Source organism: Microtus pennsylvanicus, chromosome 3 (genome assembly GCF_037038515.1).
Source record: "Microtus pennsylvanicus isolate mMicPen1 chromosome 3, mMicPen1.hap1, whole genome shotgun sequence".
In the NCBI taxonomy this organism is placed as follows: domain Eukaryota; kingdom Metazoa; phylum Chordata; class Mammalia; order Rodentia; family Cricetidae; genus Microtus; species Microtus pennsylvanicus.
The window spans coordinates 142,773,393-142,795,035 of record NC_134581.1 but is presented as its reverse complement, the minus strand read 5'-3'; the positions used below and the strand labels follow the sequence as shown (position 1 = coordinate 142,795,035).

The 21,643-nt window shown below is 47.1% G+C and overlaps 1 protein-coding gene across 7 annotated transcripts in view; it reads left to right on the top strand.

The window, feature by feature from the left end:
* Positions 1–1,318: 1,318 nt before the first annotated feature.
* Phf24 (PHD finger protein 24) overlaps positions 1,319–21,643 on the top strand; it is a 30,500-nt gene continuing 10,175 nt past the window's right edge. The window contains exons 1-4 of one of the 7 annotated variants that reach the window (XM_075967399.1): positions 1,319–1,520; positions 7,296–7,505; positions 20,361–20,742; positions 21,453–21,638. In XM_075967399.1, coding sequence (XP_075823514.1) covers positions 20,365–20,742; positions 21,453–21,638 — 564 coding nt within the window. In that variant the 5' untranslated portion in view covers positions 1,319–1,520; positions 7,296–7,505; positions 20,361–20,364. Of the gene's footprint in view, positions 1,521–1,903; positions 2,143–7,295; positions 7,506–20,360; positions 20,743–21,452; positions 21,639–21,643 lie in introns of those variants that run through there. The other 6 variants (XM_075967402.1, XM_075967401.1, XM_075967400.1 and 3 more) reach the window with 6 other exon arrangements.

Here is a 21,643-nt window from a genome sequence, read left to right as displayed (position 1 = left end):
AGAAGTTCAGCCCATTATCGTCATGGCGGGGAGCACAGCGGCATGCAGGCAGACATGGTGCTGGCTACATCTTGATCAGAAGGCAACAGGAAGTGGACTGTGACACGGGGCAGTTACTTGAACATAGGAAACATCAAAGCCTGTCCCCACAGTGACTCACTTCCTACAAGGCCATACCTACTCCAACAAAGTCATACCTCCTAATAGTGCCACTCCCTATAAGCTTATGGGGGCCAGTTACATTCAAACTATCACAGGGGCTTCGGGAAGTGATTATGGTTGCCTTGGGTATTAGGGTGAATCCCTCAGGGTTGATATTACAGCTCCTTGGCAGGAGGACAGTGCCTTTTTGTTCCCTGTTTCTTCAAGGAATGGCATATTACAGATGCACAAGACATAGTTTTGAAGGAAAGAAGAAATTCTTTCCTTTTTTGACACTTCTATGAGGACATTATAACAGCCTTCTCTTTCATATAGGCCCATCAAGTAGCCTAGGAATGGCACACTATCGACAGTTCTATGGTCCCTGTCTGAAACTGCTGGTCTGACGTAATTCTAAAGATGAGTACCCCACACCACATGGACAGCGCAGCCTGCTCTTCAATGTTAGTTTCACAGGAAAAGAAAGATAGTGACCCTTGTTAACACTAATTCTGTAGCTATGGGTTGTGATGTCTAGCTGCCTCTCAGTCCTCAACAGCAATTTGGATTCTGATATCAGAACACCTGGGTTTCAATCTCATTTCCATCACGTAGTAACTCTGCTCCCTTGGGCCAGTTGTTTAATCTCTGTGCCTCAGTACAATTTCTCCAAGGCACAGTGTTGTCACCCACCATGGGAGCTCATGCCTGTAACCCCAGCACTCTGGGAAGCTAAGGCAGGAGGGCTGAATGGCTGCCTGGAGTTTGAGGCCACCCGGAGCTCTATTACAGAGTGGTCATAGCTACACAGTGAGTGGCATTTAATGTATTTAAAATAGTACCTTTGCACTTGGCATTTTTTATTATCAGTTTTATAATCATATAATAATATATACTACTATATTTACGTAAATTCTACATTAAGAACAAAGTATTCCCCCATAACACCTGGAAAGTGTGGTGGGGGGGATACTAAATGCTCAAAAATTAACGTGAGTTGTGTTTGATAGACACAAATGAAGACGTCTCTAAAATGTAATTTAGATAAGAGTGTTCTGGGGATATGTACACATCGTCTGTTATTTTCCTGTAATTAGTTGCTAGATGCTTTGTGACTTGGTCTTTTTCTTGCCCTCTTCAAAGCGTGGAGTTTGTTGCAATGCGCGTTACAGTTCTCAGAAACGCTAGCGGCCTGACAAGCTGGCTGTTTGGCTAGTCTGAGGGCTGAGGTTGCTGCAACAAAAAGTGGGTTACATGACAGAACAGCTCTGTTGCTGGAGGTGGAGGACCAATAGCCTCCGACCAAGCGCACAGGGCAAGCAGCTACGGTCTTTGTGAAGGTTCCTCTGGCCACTCCCGAGCCCAGTGGGTACCTGACGGTAAGTGCCCCATGCTGAGCCCGGAGACCTGGGTGGGTGCGCTGACAGAGTCGGATAGGTGCGTTCTTCCCAGCCCGAGCAGGTGTTGGCTGGTGGCAGCATCCGCACGTACCCTGCTCTGCCCCGGGAGCGGGTCGGTGGGAGCTTCGCTACAACGCCTGCAGCCCAGACTCGGGCCAGCTCCGGCGCGCGCTGACCTTGCCGCGGGCGGCCGGGCTGGTGCAGTCTCCGCGCCGCAGTGCCGGCTACTCGTGCGGGCGCCCCCTGGCACCCGGACAGCCAGTTCCTCGGCCGCCGCCGCAGCAGCTCACCCGTGCTCCCACCGCGCGCCACGCGCGCCACGCCCGCGGCTAGCCCAGCAGCGCGGTCCGCGCCCGCGGCTCGGGAGGGTGGGGCGGCGCGCGCCCACGGGCCGGCCGGAGGCGCCGGGCGCGGGTGCACGCGCAGCGGGTGGGCGTGCTCCGGGCGCGCGCGCCGCCGCCTCAGCCTGTCGCGCCGCCCGCGCCGCCCGCTCCCGGCGCTCGACCCAGCACGTCGGCTCCGGAGCGGCCGTGGGCAGCGCGGGCCCGCGGCATTAGAGTCCGCCGGCCTCGGACCCGCGTCCCGCACGGGGACTGTCCCGGTAAGCGAGGGCGGGGGCGGTGGGACCCGGCCGTCACCCTGAGGGGCGGGTCTGCGGTCCTGGACAGTCCTCCCCGGACTTGGATGCTGGTGTGGGAGCCGCCCCCAGGGGGGCCCCTGTGCAATTGGATGCACCCCAGTGACTGCCATCTGTACCCCTAAGGGAGTCCGTGGGGTAGCATGAAGGGAGACGCCCAGGGCGCTCTGCACTTTCTGCCTTGCACAGCCCCAGTCTAGAGGGCATCCTCCCCAGGCCCCCAGAGAGGCCTTCTGTGTAGGAGTGGCAGCATCAAGGTAGTCTCTGGACTTGGCTCCATGCGAGACCATCTAGGGACCCCAGGGACCTTCCAGGTGGTTTTGGTGAACCCCAGGTTATCTCAGCCTGTGTCCCAGAGATGCCCAGAAGGAACCCTTGCCTGGAAAAATTGGATACGTTTGTAGCATCATAGCTCCAAGGACTTTGGCATTGACCTCCTATATGGGCCTCAGCATTCCCTTACTTGTACCCCTGAACATAGTGGAAAGGAGTGGGGACTCTGTGGGACTGTGGCCTTTCTTCATTCCAATTCCCACCCTGCCCCCATTAGAATTTCTCTTCCGTATGATAGCCCGGTTGGCTTCAAGCTGGACTTTAGGGGAGACAGAAACTGCTTCTAAGAGCACAGGGCCAAAGGGGTACCAGCACCAGTGAGGCCTCCAAATCAGAGATAGGAGATCTGAGCTCTTGAGTTTGACTATCCAGAGAGCAGTAAGACCAAGTTTCTGGAGGAGGGAATAAGGAAGAGGAGAGGGTTTTTGAACATCTTACGTAATAACAACAGTTTCACAAACTTGCCCCATTTAAACATTAGGTATTTGTGACGCAGAGATCACAAACATTAGGAGGATGGCGTCTGTTCTTCAAATTTAACTCAGAGGAAAGTATCTAATAGGGGCAGAAGAAAGAGTGGATGCTGGTAATAAGTTGTGGTGTAGCGTCAAGCATGGAGCTCTGCCGTAGCAGATGCTCAGCAAATGTGATTCCTAAATGGATAAGGTCGGTTTAACTGACATGGAAACATGGGAGCGGCTATCCACTCCATCCCCAGATTGTCAGGACTTGCTTGAGAGAACTAAAGGGGCTCCCAACAGAGTCTCCTGGGGCCACCTTCCCTGCTGCAGGATCTGGGGGACAAAGACAGGGAGACACTGTCACTTCTGAGTCACCCACACTTCCCTTGTGGCCCTCTACGTACACCAGAGGACACTCATCCATAAATACCACTCGGGACACTTTACCGAAGAGTTCTTCAGTGTGAGGGAAGCAGGAGAGTGGGAAGGGTGAGAGCCAAGAAAGGCTTCTGGGAGAGAAAGCCTGAATCTGATACACTAATGCCCCTGTCTCACCCCCTCAACACTTTCATTCCAACTGAATCCTAAGGATTTAACTTTGGACCCAAAGATAGATTCTGACTTCTTATCCAAAAGTGGAGTGTTGAAAGGGCCAAGCAATGGAATTTACCAGAGAGCCATTCTGGAGTGTTCCTGTTCGTCTCTGTCCTCCTGCACAGCCAAACCTAGCAGCACCCTCCTCCTTTAATAAATCCAGCCTCCTAGAGCAATGGCCAAATCAGAGCAGAGGTCCATCCTATAGTCGGGCTTGGTCCTGGGCTTCTTTGAAGACATATACACCGACTTTGTGACTGAGGCAGGGAGATCACCACAAGTTAAATGCCAGTCTGGGCTACAAGGAAAACTGTCTCAGAAAACCAAAACCAAACAAACAAGAAAACACTATTTTTCTGCACTGGCTGTGGTAACATATGCCTATTATCCTGGCACTTGGGAGGTGGAAGCAGAAGAATCTCAAGTTCAAAGCCAGCCTGGCTAAATAGCAAGTTCTAGGCTCTGTCTCAAAAAGAAAAGATAAAAAGAAAAAAAATGCTTTTTTGGGCTTCTGCAGTTACATGATGAGAAGAGAGACCAAGCTAGTGAGGAAACCGAATAACCTAACTCACCAGTTATTAGCTGAGCTTGCTTTTCCTTAACCACTTGGCTCCTTTAAGGATGTAATGGCTGTGGTACCTTTATGCATAGCTCAACAAGCAGATTCTGACAGAGGTTCCTATCCGTGGGCATCCCCCTGTTATAAAGGTATCTGATCCCCTTTCAGCTGAAAGCCCTCTCATGAGCTCATCTGACCAAAACAAACACATCCATTGTTTAAAGAGAGAACTGAGGCAAGCCTGCAAATATGGTGGAGTCGGTCCTAATTCAGATAGTTCTTTGCTTGGTTTTGATTTTTTTTTTTGAGACAGAGTTTCTCTCTTTAGCTGTCCTGGAAAATTGTTTGAAGCTGGCCTCGAACTCAGAGATCTGCCTATCTCTGCCCCCTGAGAGCTGGGTCAAAGGCTCTCAGATATTTCTTGTTGAAGTGTTGTTACGATATTGTTGCTATTGTTGTTATTAAACTGGTAATTTCATCAAGGGCTCTGAGTATCACACTCCCTGGTAATCTTAGGGGAAAATAACTTGATTGATCCAAATGCTCCTCAAATCTTGGATTCTCAGTACCATCTCCTGATGTCTAGTATTGAGTAAACATTGTGTTTCAAAACTTGTCAGAACAGTACCCAAGCACAGCTTGAGTCAGAATGTGTGTGGTGGGTGTTACTGGACAGCCTTAGTCTTCTCGAAAATGCTTCATTCCAAAGGAAAAGAAAGAAGTTCCCTTCCCCACCTGAGTAAGCACAAATAGATATGAATTTCTCAGCCTTGGCTCTTCCACAAATTCCCTGACCACATTCTAACCACTTTCTTCTGCCAGCTTTACCCGTGTGTTTTCTAAGTGTTTCCTTTGCTTGGAACATGGATAATAAAACCTCCGCAGGTCCATTTCCCACACCCCTTGTTTCTTCCCAGTACACCTGTTCCTAAGTGGCTCGTATTTATGCTGATGTATCCCATCTCTTCAGCTCTAGCAGCCGGTGACCCTCGTCCCACACGCCTTTCTAGCAATGCTTCTTCATCCCCCAAATTTACTTATTCATATCTGATGGGAATATCATTATCTACTTGTCCGCCAGTCTTAATGACTAAGTCCTGACTGGAATTGCGCTGCCGCCTTTGGATCAGGAAGCTTGAACTGTCAGTGTCCGTCTAGAGACATGATTATTGGTTCCATTACAGCATCTTGTCTGCTCTCCACCCACCTTCCAGCAATCCCCTCAGAGGTCTGCACACATCCTAAGTGCTGCTGACTTGCCGGCGCTGTGCCGTATAAATAGGGAAGTTCTTGTCCTTGAGGGGTTTGCATAGACTTGGTCTGCATTTCTTCACTCGTTCACTATTAATTTAAAGTGCAGGGAAAGGACTGGGGAAAATAGAGCTTCACGGGCTAGGTATGGCAGCCAGAATAGAGTGTGTCCTTTTCCCAGGTGTCACTGACAGCGCGCTGCTAAGAGGTGTTTCTACAGGCAGCCACAGTCCAACCCCCCTTCCAAAGTTGCTTTTGCCTGTGTGTGTTGAGCGAACTGGTCACACACACTCCTGCCTTCCTGTGCTGGTCATATGTTTGGGTAGCGCATCACAAGTTACAAGGCCCTTTATATATCATAGGCTCTGATCTTGAAAACGTTTCCTGTCCCTGTGGTCTTCTCGTGGACGTTAAGCAAGATGGCTGGCGCATCCTCTTCTTGCTTGTGTTTGTTTTTCAAGCTTATGTCTCCCATAGACAAAGCCCCAGTGATTACTACACCTGCCAGATCTTAGGCTGAGGGGAAGAGTTTCCTGTTAGGAAGTTGGGAAAGAAAGGTCACAGTGCACTCACTGCTCAGCCCTGGGGTTTGTCAGGACTGCCCCTCATCATCCTGGCCAGACTCCCCCATCCCTGGATTGAAATGAATAGGCTCTGTTAACAAATATTTTAAGCATACTACATCAAAGCAGTTCTTTGAGCTGATGCTAATTCATATGTGAATGCAGATTTCCTTGCCTATTTCTATCCAGCTGGCTTCATAGCTCTAAGTCATGATGGAGTCCCCTTATAGCTCCATGCTTGGCATGTGTTCTTACCTCTTCCTGGAATGCTTTTTTTTTTCCTCATCCACTGGGTTAACTCCCACTCATCTTCAAAATTTAGCTCCAGCAACACCTTTTATTTTAATCCTACACGCATGCCCCTACACATACTCTCTGCATCCTACACGTATGCCCCTACACATACTCTCTGCATCCTACACGTATGCCCCTACACATACTCTCTGCATCCTACACGCATGCCCCTACACATGCACATACTTTCTGCATCCTACACGCATGCCCCTACACATGCACATACTCTTTGCATCCTACATGCATGCCCCTACACATGCACATACTTTCTGCATCCTACACGCATGCCCCTACACATACTCTCTGCATCCTACACGCATGCCCCTACACATGCACATACTCTCTGCATCCTACATGCATGCCCCTACACATATTCTCTGCATCCTACACGCATGCTCCTACACATGCACATACTCTCTGCATCCTACACGCATGCCCCTACACATGCACATACTCTCTGCATCCTACACGCATGCTCCTACACATGCACATAGTCTCTGCATCCTCATAGGCAAAGATCCCATTTGTTTATCCTACCAACAGCTATTAGCACTTATTTGTGCCAAACACATAGTAGGCTGCACACACACACACACACACACACATTTACAGCCTCAAAAAGCAAGCAAATGGTAATAATTAAGGTATAATAACTGCATAAGTGGAGCTGAATCTGTGCTTTGGGGATCTAAGCAGAAAACAGGGAGTGCCTCTCCATCTTGCTGGAAAAATTCACTTGCTGAGTGCAATCCCACCAGCCAATCACTGCCAGTGTGATGTTTCTTAACTGTTGCTCGGCTTCTGTGGGAAGTCAGAGCTGTAGCTTTTAATGAAGACAGCCCAATCCCCCAGAGGCTAAAGATCATGCCATCATTTTGTTCTCGTGTATATTAAAGCTCTGTGAGCTTTCAGTAAATATTAAGCAGCAGCAGGATGTCCCTCCTGCCTCGCAGCCTTGCGCCGAGGCCAGGAAGACAGTTTCACTCAGCCTTTAGCCTGTCTGCTTCTTAGAAAGTCCTGAACATCTTTCTGCAGTGTGGGTGACTGTGTCTTCCCAAATAGGCAGACGTGGACGGCAGGAGATGGGGAGGGAAACCTTCAAGGTCTACAGACAATGAGAACTGAACCCCATCTGTAGGCTCCGGCCAGGGACCGACAACTAGAGTCGGACTCCGACGACACTGAATTGAGAGGCTGGATTCCCTAAAGCAACAGGCAGCAGAGAAGACCTGGACCATTTGCAGCTTGGGTCACCTCAGAGCCCGACAGAGGGTAAGGGAATTCTTTGTTGTAGCTCTGCTTGAGTTCTGCAGGCTGATGCTGGTGTGTGTGGTGAGCTCAGGGTCTGTGCTGTGCTCTCTAAATCGGCGGTTCTCCACCCGTGGGCGATACCTCTTTGGGGGTTGCAAGTCCCTTTCACCGGGCCACATATCAGATATCCTGCATGTCAGATATTTACGTTACGATTCCTAACACACACAGAATTACAGTTATGTAGTAGCAGTAAAACAATTGTATGGTGGGGTGGGGGTAGGGTCAGCACCACATGAGGAACCGTATTAAAGGGTCACAGCGTTAGGGAGGCTGGGAACCGCTGCTCTAGGTTGATGTTTACAGACCACGGTTCTGTTGGTTTTCTATACTTTGTAACTTTTCCCTTCTATGTTATTTGTGGCGCTTTCCCTGAGGTTCTTGGTCAGTCCTTCTGAGACATGCTTCCAGGAACTAATCAACCAATTAAAATTCCACACACTCATGCACAGCTGCTGCTCCTGTCCAGCTCTCCGCTCAGATACAGGACCAAGAAGATGCATTTCCTAAGCTTCCTTCTTATGCCCCTAGCAAGCTGCCCTCCTGTGGGCCAAGCTGTAGTCTACAGGACACAGACTTGGAAGTGGTGGTTTCCCCGTCTCACCATGGTGGTGGTGGAAACTGGCTAAGTTCCAGAATTTTATCCCCCTCCCCTTTGTAGACAGATAGTAGCAGAAACTGCCCTCTGCGGCCAGAAAACCACTCATAGTTGCTGTGTGGTGGGTGGGTGTTCTTACCGCAGAACCCTGACTCACCGTTTGCTCGCTCAGGCTCCACCCCGGAGGGGGCAGTGCTAATGTGAGGCACTGAGCATAGTTCCAGAGACGTGTTCTGATCCAGGTTTCAGCCAGATTTGCCTTTGTTTTCTTTAGCTTTTAATACTGGGAATTAAATCTAGGATCCCTTGTCTTAGACACGTTCTTTACCGCTCAATCACATCCCAAGCCCTCTTTTCGGTTTTCGAGACTGAGTGTTGCTTAATTTGCCAGGCTGGCCTTGAATTCACTTCACAGTCCAGGCTGGCCTTGAACTTGTGATTCCCTGCCTCAGAATCCTGAGCAGCTGGGATAAACAAGCCCCGCTTCTGGCCAACACTGATGAATAGGAAGGTACTGGAGCCAGGCGCCGGTGGCACACGCCTAATACCAGCACTCAGGGGGCAGAGGTGGATCTCTGAGAGTTCGAGGCCAACAAGGATAGTCAGAGCTGATACACAAACCCTGTCTCGAAAAAAAGAAAAGAAATGATACTGACATCATGTCTGAAATAAACTTATTTTGCCCAGTCATCTCTGCGACATTGATGTTCTGTGAAAGGCAGAGGAGCCATCTAGATTTTTTTCTACCTTGTTTTCATTTCTTTTTCCATAAGCTCAACCCTCCTCTCATCCATCCATCCATCCATCCATCTATCCATCTATCTATCCATCCATCTATCTATCATCTATCATCCATCCATCTATCTACCTATCTATCATCTATCATCCATCCATCTATCTATCATCCATCTATCTATCTATCTATCTATCTATCCATCCATCCATCTATCTATCATCCATCTATCATCTATCATCCATCCATCTATCATCTATCTATCTATCATCTATCATCCATCCATCTATCTATCTATCTATCTATCATCCATCCATCTATCTATCATCTATCTATCATCTATCTATCTATCATCTATCATCCATCCATCTATCTATCTATCTATCATCTATCATCCATCCATCCATCTATCTATCTATCTATCTATCATCTATCATCCATCCATCTATCTATCTATCTATCTATTTATCATCTATCATCCATCCATCTATCTATCTATCATCTATCATCCATCCATCCATCTATCTATCATCTATCATCCATCTATCTATCATCTATCATCCATCTATCTATCTATCATCCATCTATCTATCTATCATCTATCTATCATCTATCATCCATCCATCTATCTATCTATCATCTATCATCCATCCATCTATCTATCTATCATCTATCATCCATCTATCTATCTATCATCCATCTATCTATCTATCATCCATCTATCTATCTATCATCTATCTATCTATCATCTATCATCCATCCATCTATCTATCTATCATCTATCATCCATCTATGTATCTATCTATCTATCATCTATCATCCATCCATCCATCTATCTATCTATCATCTATCATCCATCTATCTATCTATCTATCATCCATCCATCTATCTATCATCCATCTATCTATCATCTATCTATCTATCATCTATCATCCATCCATCTATGTATCTATCTATCTATCATCTATCATCCATCCATCCATCTATCTATCTATCATCTATCATCCATCCATCTATCTATCATCTATCATCCATCTATCTATCTATCTATCATCCATCTATCTATCATCCATCTATCTATCTATCTATCATCTATCATCCATCCATCCATCTATCTATCTATCTATCATCTATCATCCATCCATCTATCTATCTATCATCCATCCATCCACCATCCACCATCCATCTATCATCTGTCTCTTTCCTTCTCTCCCTCTGTAGACCAGGCTCTCCTCAGATTAACAATGACGCTCCTGCCTCAGCCCCTCAAATGCTGGGATTACAGGTGTGTGTCACCACACTCAACTTTCAGTACTCCTCAGCCTGCTTCTTCGCACTGAGGGGTTCGCATTGCCTGTTCCTGCTTAGGAAAGCCCTCATAAGCTCCAGAAAACCCCTTTTAATTGCTCCTGGGCCCTCCAAACAGCATTCATTCCTATACAAAGGATCAGGCTCAAGTGGATAAGCATACTTTACGGTACCATGCTGAATAAGGAAATTCCTGCCTGTTGGGAGGGTTGCCCTTCAGCCTCTCCACAGCCAGAGTGCCTAGCAAGAGAGGTTCCCTTGCTGCCTTCGCCTTCCTTGTTTCTTTCCCAGCCCCTGCTGTGGAGCAAAACCGCTCCACTCACACAACTTCGCCCTTATAAATAATCCCATTGCATTCTAAGCAAGCGCTCTGCGAGGAACGGGTGTGTCTTGCACACTCTAAGCTGCCCACATATTCGCTCTGCCTGACAAATGCATCTAAACAGCCTTCTCTGCTGAAGGAAAGGTTCTGATCTTCGCCGTTCTCTTTTCCTCCTGTTCCACAGTCAGATAACCCCACTTGCCTACACTATTATCTCCCGCCGCCTGCCCCTGCCCCTGAAGGTTTTTCTTTTTCCTGGATACCACAAAGCCTTGATAGGCACATAGTCACCTCATTCCTGAGAGACAACATCTTCTTATCCCCTTTTCATTCTTGTTGAAGAAGCAGAAAGAGAGAGAGAGAGAGAGAGAGAGAGAGAGAGAGAGAGAGAGAGAGAGAGAGAGAGATTCTACCCACCAGCCAAAGAAGTAGTCATTAGGAATAATCTGTGAGATCTTTTACTTCCTTTTAAGCTGCTCTTCTTCTAGGACTTTCTTCCCGCACAGGAGAGATCAGGTTTTCTCACCAGGCATCCGTTTTTCCCGTCACTAATCAGTGCCACTTGTTTCTCCAGGAATTAGAGCTGATTGTGTTAATTTCTTGAACACCGCAGGTGCGCGTCTCAGCTATCCCAGCACACTCGCTTTTAATCAAGGTGTCTTTTGTAGTCCTCTTCATTAGACATTAAGAGATTTCGCGTTGTTCTTCAGGTTTAATTCTGTTGTGTCCTCACAGCTTATAATCAAATCATAGCTGTCATTTCAAAATGATGAGAAAAATGAACAAACAAAAAAATGGCGTGAGGTCTCATTTGGATCTTAATGGCTTCCTAATAATGGTTCCACTTCACAATCTTTGCTTTAGAGGCATACAGTGATCTAGAAAAATGAACTATCTGTAATGAAAAGAATAGCCGTGTTCAAAGAAACGATGACAAGGGTATTATGTTACTTACTTTTTATACTTGATTATTTTCTTAGTGCATGTAAGCTTCTGTCTTCATAAAAGTTCTCCCAAAAATAAACTCCCGAAACAATTGCAGTGACTTCATTGCCGTCTGAGCTATCTTCTTATCTTCAGACTGAGAAAGTGGTTTCCTGACATGGGTCAGTGGGTGGAAGCAGACAGTGGGAAGAGCTACAGTGTTGGGAGGTGTCTGTTTCCAGACGCTAATGCCCTGCAGAGTGATGTTCAGTATCCCTTTTTATGTCATCAGAAAAAGCCAAAGCACACTGCAGCTCTCCCGGTGACTCCTGGAAAGTGATTTTAGTATATTCTGGATCCCCAGATAAACGTCTCCAGCTACGTTTCAGCCCATGCTTTCTAATCAACATAAAAATCTCATCACTGCTCTCTAAGTCTTCTGACATAGAGGCTCCTCCTGTCTGTCTGGAGAGCTGTGCACTCCCTATAGCCCCAGGGGCCAGGTGGGCACTGCCAAGCTCTAGTGTTTTACAATCTGTTACACTGACGAAAATAAAATAAATAAATAATTTTAAAAACAAAGAAAGGATGGCTTTTACTGTTTGTTAGAAATATAAGTATAGGGGCTGGAGATATGGCTCAGCGGTTAAGAGCACTGATTGTTCTTCCAGAGGACCCGGGTTCAATTCCCAGCACCCACATGGCAGCTCACAACTGTCTGAAAATGCAATTCCACAAGATCTGACACCTTCACACCAATGCACATAAAATAAAGTTAAATAAATCATTAAATGTTTAAAAAAAGAAATATAAGTATATATTATACTTTCTATGGACTTCAGCCCACTCATTTAACTCCTGAAGTTTTGTCATAGACTTTCCCTATCCTCAGAATCCAGTTTATTCACTGTTTGGGAACTATTGCTCTTATCTTTGTATTTTAAAAACTCAAATCAAACTTTATATAGTTTGTCTATTAAGCTATTTTGTAGTTTCCTATTGAAATTATTCCTCCTCTCTTGCCGTTGTTTTTAAAAAATGCTTTAATAAGTTGGAAGGCGCATGGTGGTGTGTACACCTTTAATCTGACTCACGAGTCAGAATCAGGTGGATATCTTCAAGTCAAGGCCAGCATGGAGTCCCAGGTCAGCCAGGCCTACACAGAAAGACCTTGTCTCAGGAAGGGGATGGGCGTTAGTAAATGTTGTTTAACACTGTGGTTTTAAAAGAATCGGTCTGTCGCGGAGAGTGCAGCTCTTTTCTCCTTGCATTCTCTTACTCCACCCTTTTCTTCCTTTTCTCTGTCATTATTTCCCCTTTAAAATACAAATCCATTCTCTTTCCCATTCTTGGAGCCAGTGATGGGCCACAGTCTCACTAGGCTAGCTTTGAGGTGACCGTCTGCAGGGGTGCACAGCTCTCTGGAGACTCCAGGGGTGCGCCTGTTCCTTGTCTTTCCAGCTTCTCAAGTCCACCAACATTGCTTGGCTCGTGACCTCTCTTTTTTTCAAAGCCACTGTAGTCTTTCACATCTTTCCCATGTCCCGTCACAGAGCAGGCGTCCTTTGCCAGTCACTCACTGGTAGACCTCCCATCCCCACACTGTTAGGAATCACAGCCATCTTTAAATCCAAAGGAAGAGTGGGATGGAGTTCCTGAGTGACATGCTCAAAGCCCTGGTCAGTCCCAGCACTGCCAAAGGAAAAGAATCACGCCGGGCAGTGGTGGCACATGCCTTGGGTCCCAGCACTTGGGAATTAGGCAGACAGGTTTCTGTAAGCCTGGTCTACAAGCTGTTACAGAGAGAAACCTTGTATTAGAGAGAGACAGAGACAGAGAGAGAGAAAGAGAGACAGAGAGAGAGAGAGAGAGAGAGAGAGAGAGAGAGAGATTGAGAGAGAGAGAGAATAAGTTGAACGAAATGTCTCAAAAGACATTTATATGGAAAATAAACACATAAAAGAACTTCTGGGGCTGGGGAGATGGCTCAGTGGTTAAGAGCACTGACTGCTCTCCCAAAGGTCCCGGGTTCAATTCCCAGCACCCATATGGCAGCTCACACCTGTCTGTAACTCCAGTTCTGGCATCATCACACAGACATATATGCAGGCAAAACCCCAATGTACGTAGATAAATAAATAAATCTTTAAAAAAATTTTAAAAGAAGAACTGTTCACCATGCTTTGTCACCAGGAAATGCAAATCTAAACTGCATTGAGATTCACCTCACCCCAGTCAGAATAGCTGTCGTCGTGAAAACACAACAATGCTAACATGGATATTGGGTTATTAGTCCAGTCCCTATGGAAATAAGCACAGAGGTCAAAAAAAACTAAAATAAGACTGCCATACTGTCTACTCCTGAGTTGTGTACCTGAAGGAACCTAAAATCAGAATACACCAGAGATAACTAAGCCAAGCACAGTGAAATATGCCTGGGATCCCAGCACTCAGGAAGCTATGGTAGGAGGACCCTGACATCCAGGCCAGCTTTGCAGAGAAAGAGAAAGAGAGAAACATATATGTATGTATATATGTGTGTGTGGTTTCATACCAGCCTGAGCCACACAGAGACTCTGTCTCAAAACAAACAAAAAGTAGAGATATTGCGATATATGTGTACCTTTTTGGTTATGTGTTTTGAGGCAGGGTCTCACTATTCGACTTGACTAGTCTGGAGTGACTCTGTAGACCAGGCTGGCCTCAGACTCCCAGAGATTGGCAGCCTCTGCCTTCTGAGCGCTGGGATTAAAGGTGTGTGTGTGTGCCCCGTGTCCAGCTACACTCATGTTACTGTGGCACTCTCCACAGTAGTCAGATTATTAGATGCCCGTCCACAGATGGACGGGGAATGAGATGTGGCATTTACACACAATGGAATTTTATTCGGCTCTCAGGCAGAGCGAAGTATTTACAGGAAGGTAAGTAGAGCCAGAGACCATCAAGTTAAACAAGTAAGACAGACTCAGATGATGCTCCCTCTTTTCGTTCATATTTGAATGTAGACTTATATAAAAGATGTCAGGGTAGAAGGGGATTTTTTCATAAAGAGGAATGACCAATGGGAAAAGGGATGAGAACGGGTAATCAAGAGCAAGTATGTTCAAAGTACATTCTGTTATATGTGTGGAAAAGCATAATGGAACCCATTATTTTGTACAATTACTAGACACTAAAACTGTTTTGATGATTCTGAATCACTATGGAGAATCATTAGAGGGTAGTTTGGGGGTTTCCTTTGGTTGGTTGGTTTGGTTTGGTTTTTTCAAGACAGGGATTCTCTGTGGAGCCCTGGCTGTCTTGGATCTCGCTTTGTAGACCGGATTAGCCTCTAACTCAAAGAGATCAGCCTGCCTCTGCCTCTGCCTCTGCCTCTCTGCCTCTGCCTCTCTGCCTCTGCCTCTCTGCCTCTGCCTCTCTGCCTCTGCCTCTCTGCCTCTGCCTCTCTGCCTCTGCCTCTCTGCCTCTGCCTCTCTGCCTCTGCCTCTCTGCCTCTGCCTCTCTGCCTCTGCCTCTCTGCCTCTGCCTCTCTGCCTCTGCCTCTCTGCCTCTGCCTCTCTGCCTCTGCCTCTCTGCCTCTGCCTCTCTGCCTCTGCCTCTGCCTCTGCCTCTGCCTCTGCCTCGAGTGCTGGGGTTAAAGGCGTGTGCCACCACCCAGCTGGTAGCTTTAACTAAATAAGATGTATTGAAAATAGCAGTGAGGGGGACCAGAGAGATGACTCAGTGGTTAAGAACACTGGCTGCTCTTCCAGAGGACAGGGTTTGATTTCTGACATTTATAGTGACTGACAACTGATTGTAACGCCATTTCCAGGAAATCTGACTCCCTCTCCTGGCCTGTGTGGGTAATGCATATAAAGTACACAGACATACATGCAGTCACAACACTCATACACGTAAAATAAAAAGAAATAAATCTTTTTAAAAAGAAAAACAGGGAATGATTGTGTGTTGATTTAGCATTCCTCTTCTTTGTGTATCTATGGGACTTGAACACAGCTACTGCCCATGAAGCATCCAGGCAGTGTTGGGATCATAGGCCCATCTAGAACCCCATAGTCTAGCTTTAACATACATTCTCCTCAACACCCTTAAGGCTGGCAACCCTCTTTAGGTCATTGAGGCCTATAAAAGAATGTGAATGTTCTAAACACCTAGAATATATGCTCCAGACACAGGCTTTAACAGATAGTCCAAAGCAATAAACTATCTCACACCAAAGTTAGCTGCCAACTCGGGAAAGGGGGTAGGAAGGGAAAGTGGAAAACATAGAACAGAAAATGTGAAAACTGGATACATTCATTCACTGAAACTCAGACCCCGCTTTAGTTCCTCTTCTGTTGCTGTAGTAAGATCACGTGACTAAGGAAACCTATAAAAGAGACCCGTGTGATTGGGCTTATGCCCCCAGAGCACTAAACTCCGCGATGGCAGAGTGACCGCGTGGCAATGGGCAGTCGGAGAAGCATCTGAGAGCTCCCGTCTTGATCCACAAGCAGAACACTAGCTGCACACCTCCTCCATCAAGTCCACATCTCCTAACGCTTCCCAAACAGCCCCACCGACTGGGGACCAAGTACACAAACACGTGGGCCCACGGGGCCATTCTCATCCACAGGCCACAGTCACTGCCGGCATTTGGGGCTGTGCCCCGTTCGCTAATGGGCTCGCATGTTTTGGACTTTTTTTTTTTTGACAGAGACACACTTGCACCTCAGTGGTTTTCACACTCTTGAGTCTTCCTTATGCCGTCCATCTTTTTAATATTAGGAACAAAGCATCTTTTTTATTTTAGCTTTTTATTTATTTGTATGGGGGAGCAGTATATGCTTTTAAGTGCAGGTGTCTGTGGAAGCCAGAGATGAAGGTGGAGGCGTTTGTGAGCTGCCACGCTTGGGTGCTGAGCACAGACCTTGGAGCCTTCGTGAGCTTTAGCTGCTGAGCTCTCTCTCCAGCCCCTGATATTTATTTTAAATAGGAAGAAGGGAAATATGTTTTAATCAGAATTTACTTTGAGAGCCTGGAGAGGTGGCCCAGTGGTTAGAACACTTGCTCTTCCAGAGGACCTGGGCTGAATTCCTGGCCCCCATACAGTGCTTCGCAGCCGTCTGTAGCTGCAGTTCTAGAGAAGTTGATGCCACTTTCTGGCTTCTGAAGACACTGGACATGCAAGTAGTACCAGACATACATGTGATCAAAACACTCATAAAAATAAGATTATTCTTTAAAAAGAATCCGCTTTGTCCACTGATCAGCAGTTTCAGCCTTCCTTTAATACAGTGCCCCAATCATAAAGTTACTTCATCGCTACTTCATAACTGTCATGTTGCTGCTTTTATGAGTTGTAATGTAAATATCTGATATGTGACCCTGAGAAAGGGTCGTTTGATCCTACAGGTTGGGAACCACTGCCCTGGAAGACACATTCACAGAAAATATTCTTTAGTTTTCTATGTCAGGGTTTTTATCCTTTTGAGTTTCTAGCCTGAATTTTATAAACTAACATGGAAGAGGCAGGTCCTCTCAATTTACCAATTCAAGAATATGGGTTTCACGGGCTGGAGAGATGGCTCAGTGGTTGAGAGCATTGCCTGCTCTTCCAAGGGTCCTGAGTTCAGTTCCCAGCAACCACATGGTGGCTCACAGCCATCTGTGATAAGATCTGGTGCCCTCTTCTGCCTGTAGGCACATACACGGACAGAGTATTGTATACATAATAAATAAATATTTTTTAAAAAAAAAGAATATGGGTTTCTGTCAGGCATGGTGTCACACACCTTGAATCCCAGCACTCAGGAGACAGAGGCAGGAAGACCTCTGTGAGTTTGAGGCCAGCCTGGTCCACAGAGCGAGTTGCAGGATAGCCACAGCTACATAGTGAGACCCTGTCTCAAAAAAAATTTTTTTTGAGAATATATGAGTTTGCTTAGTAACAGGAAGTCATGGAGTAGAAATTTGTACCACTGTGGTGTGCACAAGCAGTAAATATTTCTGGAAACAATATGTGACTGTCCCAGGCACGGTACATAGTAAGGTTCTGCTGGGAAAAGGAAGACTTCTTGACAATTAACTGCAAAGATTTGGCTTGGGTTTTATCTGTATGTATGTGTCTGCATGTACAGAGGGCTCTGTGTGTGTGTGTGTGTGTGCGTGTGTGTGTGTGTGTGTGTGTGTGTGTGTGTGTGTACGGATATATGCATGTGGAGGCAGAGGCCAACTTTGGGTATCATCCTTAGAAGCCATCCACCCTGTGTTTTGAGACTGTGTCTTCCTCTGTATCCCAGGCTGGCCCTGCACTCACAGCAGCCATCTTGCTTCAGTCCCTGGAGTACTAGAATTACAGGCATGAGCCGCCATGCCTGGTTTTGAAAATGCTTATTAGCGTCTATTATGTTCCAGAGACCTCACTAGGGTGGAGGTGGGTATTGTGCAGGGTGAACTAGTCAGAGGAAGTTGACATTGATCAGATAGTCATCCCATTAAATATATGATGAGGGAAGTTACTGCTCTAGAGAAAGAGCGTGGTCTGGGAGCACTCCAGTCTGGAGGCTGCTCTAGAGAAAGAGCGTGATCTGGGAGCACTCCAGTCTGGAGACTGCTCTAGAGAAAGAGCCTGGTCTGGGAGCACTCCAGTCTGGAGGCTGCTCTAGAGAAAGAGCCTGGTCTGGGAGCACTCCAGTCTGGAGGCTGCTCTAGAGAAAGAGCCTGGTCTGGGAGCACTCCAGTCTGGAGACTGTGGTGACTTCCCCAAAGAAATAACACTTGAGCGAGCTGGAAAGAGGAGTCAGTAATTGGTGCTCATACTTTCCAGAAATAGAGAAAGCATGTCAAATAAAGACTGGAGCAGGACTAGTAGAGCCTGGAACACAGAGAAGAGAGGGAAAAGTTTGAATGTAAGGTACCTCACGAGCCGTAAGGCACAGACTTAAAGGATCCAATCCTAAAAGCTGTAGAGAGCCCTGGGAAACATTCATGCTGCTGCCTGAGTGTCCCAGGGTTCCTTAACCCAGTGATTCCCCAACTTATTTCCAATTCTCTGGCTGGTTCTTCTCTTCTTCTAGTCTACTTAAAACTGCCATCTACCCTTCTGTCCTTGAGCCAGCCAGTCACCAGTTTATTCCTAAAAGTCCCCAATTCTATTTTCATGGCAGCAAATGCACTCAGCGTCATACCTGCTCTTATTCATTGCCAGCCCTCACTCAGCCTCTTGCCCAGCCTAGTATAGTAGTCCTCTCATTGTCGCTACCTTTCCCCTGCTGCCACTTTCCCCCAAATAAACTGAAGATAGCTTCTCACACATTCCCTGAGGTCCTCTGGGACCTGATAGTGTGGTCTCACACTTTTTTTAAAATCCTCAAAAATAGCCAGATTGCTATATAGTTTGTAGCATAAAATTTACTCATTTAAAGTGTAGCACTAAATTATTTTTAGCATTTGCACAGCTAGGCAGTCATCACCATGCTCCTACATCAGAACGCCTTTGTTGCCCCACCACCACCAAATAAGGCCACACCTATTAGCAGCACACCCACCCACAAGCTCTCTGCAGACTTCGGGAGGCACCAGTTTATTTCCCTAGATTTCCTGGACGTTTCACAGAAACGGAATCACAGAGCCTCTGCCCTCTCGTGACTGTCTCCTTCCCAGGAGACACCCATGTTTCCTGTGTGTCTACATTGTTTTGTAAGAGAAGGCTAATGGATAGGTGGTCTGTCGGTCCTGTCTCAGCTCTAAGTGGTCCTGGAGTTCCTCCTTGGAGTCTGATGTTTAAAAGCTTGTGTGGTGTGGTGCAGTCCGTCTCCGTTTCCTATGATGAGGGCTTAGTGACACGAACGTGGCACTGTTCCATACGCCTTGATTAGCGTGTGTTGAGCACAAGGTTGACGTGGACTGTTGCTCTGCTAAGAGCAGCCATCTTCCAGGAGGCTTCCTAGAGTAGGAAGGCGTAGACCAGCTTTGCAATGCACCGTGCCCTGCCCTTACTTTCCCACGCTGTACTGTGGTTCTGCAGGGAACCGGGGTGAGATTCCTTTTAACTTGTGAAAAATTATGGACCTTATTGGAGAGTCTAAAGCAAAGGTGAAAATGTGAGCGTTAGCAGAAATAAAGTCTTAGAAGAGCAAAGGCACCCACCGTAGAGCTTGACTAAGCCTATTGTCTGTGAGTGGGAGACCCATGAGAGGGGATCGAGGGGTGTTTGTGACCTTGACCACATACGTGGAGGTGATGGAGCTTCCTGGCTGCCTGATTAAGGAGTCTTCTAAGAATAGAAATTCATTCACTCTGGATTGAAAGTTAGCCAGCACTCGATAAGACCCTGGGTGAACTGTGCACAGTGCTCACTGGAGGAGATTTCTTGCAATCAGAAAACCTGAAATAGGTTAAGTCTGCTTTAGAAGATGAAAAACTTGAGGTCTAGAGTCTCAACCACCCCAACCGCCTCAGAGTTGCAGAGACCTGGTGCCCCTGGGCTAGACCAGCTCTCCATAACAAGGAAGACAGTTACCACATATGTGTGGTACACTCTACTTAATTAAGCACTGTTTTTCTCCTTTCTTGTATGAGGTGTGTGTGCGTGTGTATGTGTGTGTGCGTGTGTGCGTGTGTGTGCGTGTGTGTGTGTGTGTGTGTGTGTGTGATGCTGAGGTCAAGCCCAGGCCTTAAGCATTTGGCACAAAGCTCTCTAAGGTGGAGCTATCTCCCCCTACCCAGGTTCGTTTTATTATGGTATCCTCATGACAGCCCTGTGAAGTGCGCTGCACAGATAACCCTCATTCCACAGATGACAAAACCAGAATCACACAACCAGTCAGAAGCAGACCAAGCAAGGCCTTCTGACTTCTTAGCATAAACCCTTTCCAGTATGCCTTGCTGCACTATTTAATAGTGCGTGCCTTTTCCGTGAATGGATAAGACTGATTTTGTCCGCAGAGCCATGGGGGTGCTGATGTCCAAGCGGCAGACTGTCGAGCAGGTGCAGAAGGTGAGCCTGGCTGTGTCAGCCTTCAAGGATGGACTACGGGACAGGCCTTCCATTAGACGTGGGGGTGAGCTACCAGGGTCCCGCCGCGGCACTGTGGAGGGCTCTGTTCAGGAAGTACAGGAAGAAAAAGAAGCAGAGACCAGTGCCCCCGTGGTTCAGGAAGAGAGCAGCATCAACCGTGCAGCCTGGGAGCGGCTTCGAGATGGGCGTGGAGTTGAGCCTGAGGAGTTTGACAGGACCAGTCGATTCACACCCCCTGCCTTCATCAGACCCACCCGGAAGCTGGATGACGACAAACCTCCAGATATCTGCTTGGATCCCCGGGAGCCTGTGAGTGTTCCGTTAAGGCAGGATTCCCCTGTCTTAGCCTTTAAAAGGATCAAAGAACAGGACAGGGAAAACTAGGTGTGGTTGAGGTGAGACTTGAACCAGAGGAGGAAGCTGGGTTCAGAACAGTCCTTGCCCCACAAGATGGGTTTAAATGTGTCTCTGTGTAGAGTGCTTGCCTTGTGTGTTCAAGTCCCTCTATCCCCAGTACCACAAAGGGAAGCAATATTTCATAAGAATAAAACACTAAGTATAGCTTGGATTAGTCATAGTGTAAGACTTGGACTTTTGAGTGGGAAGCAATGGCGGCATGACAAAGCTTGAACTAATCCTATCATCTATGGATTCTCAACCACAGAAGGTACTAACCCTTTGTAGGGGACATTTGGGAAATTTGAAAAGGGGAACTGGGGTAAGATACAATGACTGTGGGGTTCTACTGGCATATAGATAGTATTAAGACAGCTGGGATTTTAAATGTCATATAGTGCTTGGGACAATCGGTCACACAGATTATTCTCTATGACGTGCCAATCATATCCCTGTTCAGAAACATAGTAACAGAGCCCTAAGCAGCTAGAAGAGCTTCCTGGTTCTCATCCACCAGGAAGAACACTCTTACCCTTCACCGTGGCTCCAGAGAGACCCAGGCCCACACAGCAGCCCGTAGGATCTCGCTCTCTGTACTTTCAAATCCTGTTCCTTCCGGCCAGGTTGTCAACGATGAGATGTGTGATATCTGTGAAGTCTGGACCGCCGAGAGCCTCTTCCCATGCCGCGTCTGCACCAGGGTCTTCCACGACGGCTGTCTGCGCCGCATGGGCTACCTCCAAGGAAACAGTGCAGCGGAGGTGACAGAGATGGCCCACACCGAGACCGGCTGGAGCTGCTACTACTGTGTGAG